The sequence below is a fragment of the Lissotriton helveticus genome, chromosome 5_1, assembly GCF_964261635.1.
Source record: "Lissotriton helveticus chromosome 5_1, aLisHel1.1, whole genome shotgun sequence".
NCBI lineage: Eukaryota > Metazoa > Chordata > Amphibia > Caudata > Salamandridae > Lissotriton > Lissotriton helveticus.
In genome coordinates, this window is record NC_136065.1 from 2,130,018,320 (window position 1) to 2,130,030,255 (window position 11,936).

The window sequence follows — 11,936 nt, forward strand, 5'->3', positions numbered from 1 at the left end:
CTGGGTTGGGCATAAACTCAAATTTAAATAGGATTTATAGAGAAATAAAAACACACACAAACACATTCACTGAAAATACCAAGGTTTAAAGTTGCATTATAGTTGGGGATGGTAAATCTTAACATTTTTGAAGTCTCTGAAATTTGCCAGAAAAAAAGCGCTACGGGACATTATAGTTCGTGTTGTAATGAGATGAGAACTCTTGAAAACTAAAAACCAATGAAATTTGCCTGCACTAATTTTGTGCACCTACTATAATTTGTGCCAGTAACCGGTCCCCGGTAGCTTGTCTCCTTTCTGGTGAAGAATTGGCTTGGTAGTTTGGTCTGCCCTGTTCCCATGATGCACTGGGCCAGGGACAGACTAATTTGCATATAGCCAGGTTCTGAGCTGGGATGGGGCAGTGAGATAAATAACGGTGATGGATCAAGCCCTGATCTTTGGACTGGGTAAGAGTGGTCTGCTTAATTCAGACACTCTGTTCATCACCACCCCCTTTTCTGTATCGCATCATATACTACATCATTCATGAGATGTTAAATGACATTACCAATAACATCTCAAATTACATTAGCCAGGATCGCAGTCGTTTGGAGGTATTCTTTCTTCCCTGCCGTTTGGAGAACTGCTGAGGACCTGTCCTGCCTGGACCTTTTGCGCTTTTGACGGGGTGGAGACTTGGCTGTGCGGGACTACGAGTCCCAGAGTTCTGTGCGCGAAGTACATCAGGCGCACCTGTGACTCTTCCCGCCCCCAGCCTTCCCTGTGCTTATCTACGGCTCGCGGCCGTTTGGAGGTATTCTTTCTTCCCTGCCGTTTGGAGGACTGCTGAGGACCCGTCCTGCCTGGACCTTTTGCGCTTTTGCCGGGGTGGAGACTTGGCTGTGAGGGTGCGGGACCGCGAGTCCCAGAGTTCTGTGCCCGAAGTACACCAGGCGCACCTGTGACTCTTCCCGCCCCCAGCCTTCCTCACATAAAGGCACGCCTTACATCGCGCACCCGGGACGCGCGCGGGATGGAGCCGGGCCAAGGGCGGGCCCGTTGTAGCCCGTTAAAGACCGGGCTGGGCCCCCCCTTCTAAAAACTACCATCACCCAGGACTATCTTCCGAACTGTTTGTACCCTTTCTTCTGTCCTAAATTAATAACAGGGATATTTAAATTTATCACTCACTGTTTTTATCTTAACTTTAGTATTCCTTAAATTTTTATTATGTCTACACGAGGAAGCAGAAGTAAAACCGCCGCAAAGGAAGGGCAACTCATAGGTCCTATAGATAGCTTCATCACCAGGGCTAACTCGTTTATAGACCAGAGCATTTCGCTCATGGAACGTAGAGTGTCCCAAGATTTAGCTAACGCAAAAAGATCCTCCATGGGTCACCTGGCTGATGCAAGAACGCCGGATCACCGTAGGGATTCAAGACGGAGTGAAGGCTGTGGTCAAAGGCAGAGTTTACCAAACACAGTCGACCTATCGGTCTCACAGCTTTCTGAAACACAATTAACTTTGGATCTAGAAAAGACCCCAGATTTAGCGATCCAAACTACCCCTGAAGAGATAAGGCAGTCAAGAGGGAGGAGAGAGGGAGCAATAAGGAAAAAAAAAAACCTGCAGGCCCAACAAATCAAAAAGCTAAAAAAAACAATAAAGCTCCAATTAAGACAGCAGAGAAGCGCCTCTGTACCCCTTTGACAGGAGATCAGGACATCCACACGGTGATTATACATCACACACCACATGACACCCCGGCCCCTATTAGTGTAGAAATTGCAACCAATTCACCATTAAGAAAGGAGGCAGATGATAATTCCAACACCCAACTGCTATTAAAAATTGGAGACTTACTAAAGCAAATTTTTACACCATTAGAAGTTATGCTGTCTAAGATAGAAAAAGTACTAGCCGAACTTTCAACATACCAACACAGGTCCAAAAACACCACCAACACAACTGAACAGAGGGTGGGATAGAGGACCTTCTGACGGAAGATTTTCCGTCAACCTGCCGCCAGAAGCGAGTCCCTTTGTTGTCGTAATGACTGGCGTCCCAGGACTGGCGGATCAAAAATCTGAACCAAATTGGTCACTAAAGAACAAGGCCCAACATTAGCTTAGTACGAACCGGCCACTTCCGCCCTATTGTTCAACCACGATCCTGATGGTTAGAAGAGCTCCTTGGGTAGGGCATGGCAGGAAAACAATACAGGGAGACTGCGTCCTTATTACCTTTGAAGATCCTAGATTGGTTGACCATATCTGTTCGTGGGAACACCCGAGTTTAACTGGCCGTATAGGAACAAAGCGCCTTTCCTTGTTTTACCCCCCGAGACACCGTAATGGTTACCATTACGATGGATCCTGGCACACAGTGGGCCCTCCATATCGGGGTAGAGAGAGGGAAGAGTGGGGAGGACAACATCAGAGGGATTCCTATAGAGAGCCACCATGTTGGGAGGGCTGGAATGGAATCCCAACGATGAATAGATATAGTGGTCTTGAGTCAGTCGATTGACCATCCATCTGAGGCCTAAGTCAGTGGAGCCGGAGCTTACCTCTGAACCACATATAGGAGATGTTCTCAATAAGCACACCCAAGTTTTGGGCGTTGTTTTTTGGAACATCGCCGGTCTTCGCTCCAAGATTGAAGATGGGAGCGCCATGAGCTTCCTAGGTAGACAACAAATTATCTGCCTTCAGGAGACATGGTCATTGACAGAACTTCACCTCCTGGGATTTAGGACGTATTTTTCCCCAGCATTGATAGGGAGCATGGGCAGGCCTAAGGGGGGATTAAATATTTATATAGCAAACACTATCCAGCAATTAAAAATAACTACTTTTGAACTGGATGTTAATTTTCAGCTTCTCTCCCTTTCTTTACCCAAAAATGAGAGTTCTGCTTATTAATTTCTATAACAACTTGGAGGAAGGAGAATTTCTGAGGGTGGTATCAAACCTTAATGAGAAACGCTCTAATCTTTGACAGGCTAAAGGAGGTAAAGGTGCTGTTTTTTTCCTATGGGGGGTGGGGGGAGGGGGGCTTCAATCTACATCCTTGCCCACATTTTGAAAAAAATTGTGGTGGGATGGCGACTGAGCTGGATAACCCCCTTACCCATTTCCGTCATACCAAACTGGGTACTGCGATGAACGACCTATTATCAGACTTGGATCTTCAAATAGTCAATAGCTTGAACTGTAACATCAAGCAGTTAGAGCCAACATATGTGGGGAGGGGACACCACTCAACAGTCGACTATATCCTCCTATCGGATGGACTGTTAAACAGGGCCAAGCACTTCGAGGTTCTACCTAACACACTAAGTGACCATTCGGCCCTTAGGTTAGAACTGAATCTAATCCATCAACAATCCCTTACATTAACGATAGTAAAAGCTCTGAGCCAGAATAAATTACATATGGGTCAGCTAAATGGGTACACTTTAAAATGGGGGGGGGGGGAAGATAAATCCCGAGCAAATTACTGAAGAGTTGATTAAATCTGTCTAGCCCCACATCATAAAATGCCTATATCTAACGGTGATAGAGGAGGAAGTTTTAAGCAATTTCTCCATAATTCTAGACACAATCAAGAGCCTTCTCACAGCAAAGCCAAAAGCAGAATCATCAAATAAGAAAGGTTGGTTTAACCATGACTGCACACTGGCACACTCTAAATTAAAAGTGGCCCTGAACAACGATGATAGAGATCCTCAGTTAATTGCCACACTCAGAAAAGAATATCTGTTCGCGCGGAATCAGAGAAAGGCCGAACTAAAACAGGCTTTGTGGGACGAACTACACAAAAGTGCCATTGATAAAAATAGCGAGGCCTTTTGGAGAGTAGTAAGGTCCCCATTCCTGGTAGACGATAACATCCCTAAAATCGAAGTGGCTATAGAAGAAGGAGTTTGGGTATCCCATTTTTCAAAAATCTTCCAAAAAAGGAAAACACATATAGAAAGTGATGATGAAACCCATGCAGCCGCCGTATACCCTATTTCCATAGAATTTGACATTTCTGAGGTCCTCCTGGCTCTAAAACTAAGTAAAAATGGAAAACTTCCGGGGCCCGACGGAGTCCCGGTGGACATTTTCAAATACAACGTAGACCTCTGGGCCCCCATACTTACTAGGGTATGTACGGCAGCCGCAAAAAAGGGGCTTTTGGAGTCTTGGACCAAGTCCGTCATGGTCCCAATTTTTAAAAAGGGAGACCGCCAGGACCCTACTTGCTACCGTCCTATTTCACTGCTGGTCTCGTTGGGCAAGGTAGCTGGCAGGGTTGTCCTTGAGCGACTCCAGCAGTGGGCGGAGGAAAGGGGTGTCCTGTCCGATTTACAATTTGGATTCCTGGAAGGCTTCGGGACAGTAGAACAGGCCTTAAATCTATCTATGATTTTGGGAAAATATATTCACGCATAACAGGACAGACTCTACATGGTGTATGTGGACTTGTCCGCAGCTTTCGATTGCGTGTCCCACACAAAGCTCTGGTCTGTACTGTCACAAATGGGAGTGGATCCCCCACTTTTAGATTTCTTGAGGGAATTATATTCCAAGGCTTCCGCGAGAGTCCGTTTCGGTACAAAGGGCGAGTTGTCGGCACCTTTTGGAGTAGAGCGTGGAGTCAGGCAAGGATGTGTCCTGGCAGCCTTCTTATTCTCCCTCTATACAAACAGCTTGGAGGTGGAGCTTTTGAGGGGGGCCCAGGACCTCCCACAAGCAAAACAACGCCCGATTCCCGCTCTGCTCTATGCAGACGATGCCGTCGTACTGGCACGCACCCCGCGTGAATTACAGAAGGCACTCTCGAGGTACTCGGATTTCATGGGCAGTCTTGACCTCCACATTAATATTAAGAAGACCTTCGTAATGGTGGCAGGCACAGGGAGAAAACGGCCCAAGGACATATTCCTTAATAATCAAAAACTTGAAGTGACGGCCCAGTACCCCTATTTAGGCATCACATAGATGAAAAATTGACCTGGAAAGCGGCAGTCGAGGCTAGGAAGCATTGTTTTAAGAGAGCAATAGCAGCCCTGATGTCCTCACAAAAATTGGGCAAACGGTCGCCTGTGGAATTACTGAAAATTTACAGTGCTAAATGCCAGACAATTGCACTGTGCGGGGCAGGCGTCTGGGGGCATGCAGATGTTAGTGCTTTACAGGTCGCAGAAAACTCATTCCTAAGATTTCTCCTTGCAGCACCAAGACCATCTTCTACATAAGCATGCCACACTGAACTAGGTATACCACACAGAGGACCTGGCAAAAATCCAACCTATTATGGCGGCGTACTTGGACCTCTGATAAAAACATGTTAACCAAATGGATCATGGCAGACTCAATGGCACTAGATCATTCGGTAAAAATAAGATGGCTCGTCTATATTAGAAATTTCCTCACAGACCTAGGCCTAGAGACATTTTACACCACACCAGCAAAGATCAGCGAGATACCTAAGAAAGATCTGAAAGCAATGGCCTTGAGCCATTTAGATGGACTAAGGCTCGCCAGCGAAATAGGGAAAGCCGCTGTCCATCACGCAATTATGGTCCAGACTACCATCACCATCCAGCCTTATCTAACGCTTGAAATTGGTATTTTCGATCGACTTCTACTAACCAGATTCAGACTAAACCTTTTCCATCGGTTAGTAGCTTTTCCCGCGACGAATGCTTGGGAGCCAATTTTAGGTATTTGTCCTTGTGAGGATATATCAGTGCAGACCACCATACATACTGTACTGTTTTGCAAATTGTATCATGATCATCGCAAATTTTGGCTGCTATCATTTTTAAAATCGTGGGGTTTCAGCAGTGCCGTCCTGCCATGTTGCGCCTTCAGTTTTTAGAGTCTGAAACCATTTGTTATCATGTTGTTAACTTTTTGAAATGTATTTTTAAACACAGAAAAAACTTGTAAGTAACACGCCCAAAACAAAGAACAATGAATTTAATGAAGAAATGTGAAGTAATATTCTTTTTAACTATTTCTTTTTAGTTTTACTGTATAACTGATCTTCTGCTTATTACTGTAATATGTACAATACTGCTTTTATGGATTTCTATTATGAAATACAGAATAAAGAAATGTATATATTAGCCAGGATACTGCTATTCATGTTACTACATAAACTCACACATCATTCAAAAAGAATAAGTTATTAGTAAAGGACCTGTAGTAAGTTACAGCATTGGGTTAAGTGTGTATAAGTGTGGATCCATCTATGGGATTTGTATAAGTCCTAGAGACAAGTGTGGTTGTTCACGTTGAAAATAATATATTGTGCAGTTTAAAAGCCAGTAAAGTTTGGGGTGCAAGCAGTAATCTATGTAAAACATGGTAAAGGCGAGCCTCTGGGTTGCAGAGGCATGTTTCAAAGTAGATTGCAGCCTAAAGAGAGTTGCAAATAATCTGTGAGGAAAGCCAAAGTTTGTTAAAAAACAATTCACCAGTAGATTATCTGGGCATGTTCCCATGTTAAACAGCTGTAATGCAGAGCAATACACAATTTCCGTTCAACAAGGACGTTTATAATAGTGTGGATATTTCTTCCCAGAACTTTGCTTAGGATTTTGAGGCATGGAAGGGTGAACGACATACAATGTAGGGGGTGTCCCACTTAGAATTAGTTTAACTCACAATGGGGTTGTAAGCATGGTTCTAAGGTTGCATGACCATGGTTCTAAGGTTGCATCACAATGTGCTTATCTCAGGATAGTGATTATTGTATTCTCTACAGAGTATCAGGCAAGTGCATTAAAATGGCTCACAGGAGTAACTGGATGGGTAAAGAAAAATCACTTCTAATGGGCTGGGTGGATTTGAAAAGTAACAGTGTCAGGTCAATAACAGTAGGAAACTCTTGCAATTCAACAGTTAACAAGACACTAGCCTCAGCAATTCATTGACCGATGATTTCACATAAGTAACCAACTGGGAAAGAACACATTCCAACACAATTGTGAAAAGGGGCTTCCAAACGACTAAGCAAGATTAATCATAACCAAAGAATAAAGATGAAATGGCCCATTGAAAGGCAATTTTCCCTTACACACCTCTAACCTTGTTTATCCCCCTAGCATAACAAATGCTTCCCACACATTTCAGGGGGTGAGGGGGTCACTCGCCCTGCAAAACCTTCACCCTTTAAAGAGTTCATGTCTGATTCCAAATGAATTAAAATGCCACCAATATCAAATTTCGTTCTCACTGAAGACTCAATTGGTTGAGAGGTACGCTCTTTACGGGGCCTGCACAGGGAATGAGACCGACAGTGTTATGTACTTATGTAAACAGCATTGCTCCAGTAGAACGGCAGGCATGTGGGCACGCTGTCTGAAATTTCCCATTAACATGCACGACAGAGGTCGTGTATCAAAGCATTGGTGTTCCTGCAATTTCTGCATCCTATAACCTCTCCGCAACCACCACCACTGTGGTCATTGACCTTTCAATAGATGTTAACATGTGCCTGAAATGTGACAAAGTCCAATAGCAAATGCACGCCATGGCTAAGGGACCACCGATACTGAACAGTTAATAAAGTACAGAAGTTTTTAACCCAGGGTCCGCAACACCTCCTCATGTGGGCTCACAACTGTTTGACAAGTTAAATATTAGCAGATTAATAAACTATACACACAAAGTTAAAATATAATACTGATTTCAAAATGTTATTTTCTTGTGAAGGAATTTAAAATTGAATTCTAAAAAAAAGTTATCCTTTTTTTTATTTATAAAGTTTTATAAAGCTAGCTAGACCCGTGGGTATCAGAGCACTTTACATACACAAAGGAAAAGAAAAATTGCATAACATGAGGATGCATAAAAAAATATGCAAAGACAAAATACTTATGTATCCAGTGAGGGGAGAAAGACGCAGGTGGTTGACACAGTCAGATAATCACCGTCCTTGAAGGTCAGAGTGTGAGGGGGGGGGGGGGGGGGGGGGGGGGAGTTCATGAGGTTATTGAAGCCTAGGTTGGTTGACTTGGAAGGTAAAGTATTGGTTGAGGAGGATTTTCAGGTCCTTTTTGAAGCAAGAGAAGGATGGGTTGCATCTGAGGTCAGTAGGGAGTGTGTTCCACATCCTGGGTACGTTACCAGAGAAGGACTGGCACTGAGTCGTTTTCTTTCAGTTTCGGAGGGATGAGAAGAAGTGAGTTGATGCTTCACAGAGTTCTGGATTTTCCTGCTTTTACTAGTTTGCTGTTTAGGTAGTTGGGGGATTGGGCGTGAAGGGCCTTGTGTAAGATCCAGCCCAGTTTGTAAATACATCTACCTTCTATGGGAAGCCAGTTGATGGTTGGTGAGATGTGTTTGAATCTTTTTACACCAGTTATGAATCGAGCGGTCATGTTAAGGACTGACCTTAGTGGGGCTAGGTGTGCTTTTGGTGACCCTTTTAGGATGGAGTTTCCATAATCCAGTTAAGAAAGGACTAGGGATTGTACAATTGTCTTGAGCTCATCTTGAGGGATGAAATATTTAATTTTCTTGGAGGTGTTTTAGAGAGTAAAACACACTTTTTACAGAGTTCTTGATGTGGTCCTTCATTGACAAGTTATGCCTTGTGACTTTACAGAGTCAGATAGGACAGCATGGTCACAACAAACAATCTACAATAGAAAAGGGGTGGCCTGAATTGAAGAGCTGACACGTGCCACAAAAAGGAGCATGTATTAGGAGCGTAAAAGACAAGCGATGATCTAGAGTCTGGCTTAAATAAAATTAGAATTTCGATTTTGGTATTTTATTTTTTAATTATATAAAATAGTAATGTTTTTTATGTATACATTTCTGCATTTTTGTGTACACTTTTTAGATTCAAATTGTAAAAGCTACTTATGCCTTGAGTACCCTGCTCATAGTGGGGTTCAGCAGAAGTCAAAAGGAACAACAGAAGTCAAAAGGAACTGCAGGGTTAATACAAGAACCTAATTGGGCTGGTCAGTGTTCAGTAGGCAGGGTTTCTGCTCTATGTCAGGAGTTTAGCAAGATCATAAAAGTACAAGCCATGTGGCTGAAACAAGCATGCATCTCAACTCTTTGGAAAGGATGAAACCAGGAAGTAGTACAGGGGTATACAAAGTTTGAGCTAAAGTAAGGGTGCTCCCACCATGAAAAAAAAAAAAAAAAAAAAAAAAAAAATGGACCACAAACTAGTATAACGGTTACTCCAAAGTGCTCTCATCTTACAAAGACGTACAAGTCTGAAACAGATGGCATTCACATACTTTCTGATGGTTTACAACATAGAATCATGGCACAGTGCCTGTGCCATTGACTGGTAGTTTGGGTCCCAACCCCAAATTAACATAACGCAACATACTGCATGACCCAAAGAACTTAAGTGTGTCTAGGCAACCACCAGCTCTCCAAAATGAGACCTAACACCCCACCAATACAGATGCAGTAGAAGAGGACCTTAAAGTAATCATACCACTCAAACAAACTGCCCTATAGCAAGAACTCCACGAAACACGGCACCTTACACAAAGAGCGGAGAGAGAAGACAACAGTCTAGTATTGAACCACGTGTCGTAGGAATTCCTCCTCTAAGTCCGCCTTGGAGATAAGAGGCTCAGCCATACATTCATAAGCAAGGGTGCACTGTGTAAATTTCCAAAAAGAAAGAATCAAATGAACCAAAATCTGATCCCTATATGACCTCACTAGTGTAGCTATAGACGTGTTCAAGTTCAGAGACTCGTGCGGGGGGCTAAAGTTGCAGCACTGGGGCAGGGGGGCTAAAGTTGCAGCACTGGGGCGCTAAAGTTGCAGCACTGGGGCGCTAAAGTTGCAGCACTGGGGCTGGGGGGGTAAAGTTGCAGCACTGGGGCTGGGGGGGCTAAAGTTGCAGCACTGGGGCTGGGGGGGCTAAAGTTGCAGTGCTGGGGCTGGGGGGGCTAAAGTTGCAGTGCTGGGGCTGGGGGGCTAAAGTTGCAGCGCTGGGGCTGGGGGCTAAAGTTGCAGCGCTGGGGGGCTAAAGTTGCAGCGCTGGGGGGCTAAAGTTGCAGCGCTGGGGCTGGGGGGGCTAAAGTTGCAGCACTGGGGCTGGGGGGGCTAAAGTTGCAGCACTGGGGCTGGGGGGCTAAAGTTGCAGCACTGGGGCTGGGGGGGCTAAAGTTGCAGCACTGGGGCTGGGGGGGCTAAAGTTGCAGCACTGGGGCTGGGGGGGCTAAAGTTGCAGCACTGGGGCTGGGGGGGCTAAAGTTGCAGCACTGGGGCTGGGGGGGCTAAAGTTGCAGCACTGGTGCGGGGGGGGCTAAAGTTGCAGCACTGGTGCTGGGGGGCTAAAGCTGCAGCACTGGGGCTAAAGTTGCAGCACTGGGGGCTAAAGTTGCAGCACTAGTGCTGGGGGCTAAAGTTGCAGCACTGGGCCAGGGGGGCTAAAGTTACAGCACTGGGGCCGGGGGCTAAAGTTGCAGGGCGGGGGGGGGCTAAACTTGCAGCACTGTAGCATTCGCTTATAAACCTACAGTGTAAAGTAGGCCGACACCTGCCCGCCTCCGGGCATGGTTGGCACTGCCCATACCCTCACATGTGGCAGACTCTCAAACTTATTCCGAGCTCCCAGGCCCCTCCCCGCCCTGCCCAGAAGTGTGGCGGCCCAGGCCCACATGGCCTTGCTCTCCGACCCACCGGTGTCGCTCTCCTGGAGACCTCCCCCCGCCGCCCCGCCCGCTGGGGCCGCCCCAGGAGCACCGGGCCCCCCTGCCCTCCCCTCACCTGCCGGGCCCGCTGTAACACGTCTGCGAAGCCGTCTGATTTCATCCCCCCGGGGTTGGCGCTTTGCACCAGTTCAGCCATAGCGGTGCCCCCCCAGACCCCCCCCTGCAGGCCTCCTCGGGCCTTGGCCGCCGCTCCGTTCCGGCCTCTCACAGCGCTCGGGGGGCCCGCTACCCGGAAACGGAAACGACACGCGCGAGCGTTAGAGCGCTCACTTCCGGTATGGAGCCAACGCCACCGCGTCCCTGAACGTAAAGGTCAATGCGATGTAAGCGGTAGGAGTTTGCGTCATGACGTCACGTGCTGTAAGAACGAGGCCGGACGTGCGCCGTAGTAATGGAAGGACTGCCATGCCATGCTGGTGCGTGAGAAGCCTAGCTGTCGCGCGGTGCGGCGCATGCGCAGTCTCCAGCTGATAGGACTGCTGTGCTGAGCAGCCCGGCCGTCGCGTGGTGCGGCGCATGCGCAGACTCCTGCTGTTAGGACTGCTGTGCTGGCTTGACTGGGGGAAGCCCTGAGCCTCCTACTCTGCACCCTACTGCCTACAGATTTATGGGGGCATGCTTCCGAGTTTTGTGGATCAATATATTGTATTTATGAGCAAGAGCAGGAAGAAGATTACAGGCACTCTTGAAATGTTTATTTATTTTTTATTTTATTTATTTAATTTATTTATGTATTTATTTATTTTATGCGTTTTTATATAGCGCAGACTTTACCCGAAGGTGTCAGAGCGCTTCACAATAGGAACAGTAATGATACATGAGGAGACAATTACAATTGAACAAATCCCAAAACCAAACGTTACGTTACATGAGGCAAAGGTGACAATTGTGAGCAAACAAAATACAAGAGGTAGCAAACGGTACATTACAAGAGAAAAAAGTGATAAGTGTGCAAGTTACAAAAGCGTGCAAAGTACAAGTAGAGGTATAATACTGCAATATATGGCAGACACTCAAGCACAAGAACAAACGTTACGTAGGCAATGGTGGCACTTGTGCAAGTATCAAAAGCAAACAAATGCTTTGGGCGGCTGCTACTGAAGTTAATTACCAGCAATACCCAAAAAAATTCATAGCGCTCGTGACTGAAAGTTTCAATTCTATTATGGGCGCAGGGTGAGGATTCTATGTTAGGAAACAGAGGCTTCTGATTATGCTTCTCTTTCTTTACTGAAGCATTTACAGCAGC

General features: G+C 45.9%; 1 protein-coding gene across 2 annotated transcripts in view; it reads right to left on the reverse strand.

The window, feature by feature from the left end:
• The window catches only part of FUBP3 (far upstream element binding protein 3), a 303,302-nt gene extending 292,286 nt beyond the window's left edge, over nt 1-11,016 (reverse strand). For both annotated transcript variants that reach the window (XM_078646216.1, XM_078646214.1), the window contains exon 1: nt 10,743-11,016. In XM_078646216.1, coding sequence (XP_078502342.1) covers nt 10,743-10,823 — 81 coding nt within the window. In that variant the 5' untranslated portion in view covers nt 10,824-11,016. The remainder of the gene's footprint in view (nt 1-10,742) is intronic.
• Between the last annotated feature and the right edge of the window lie 920 nt (nt 11,017-11,936).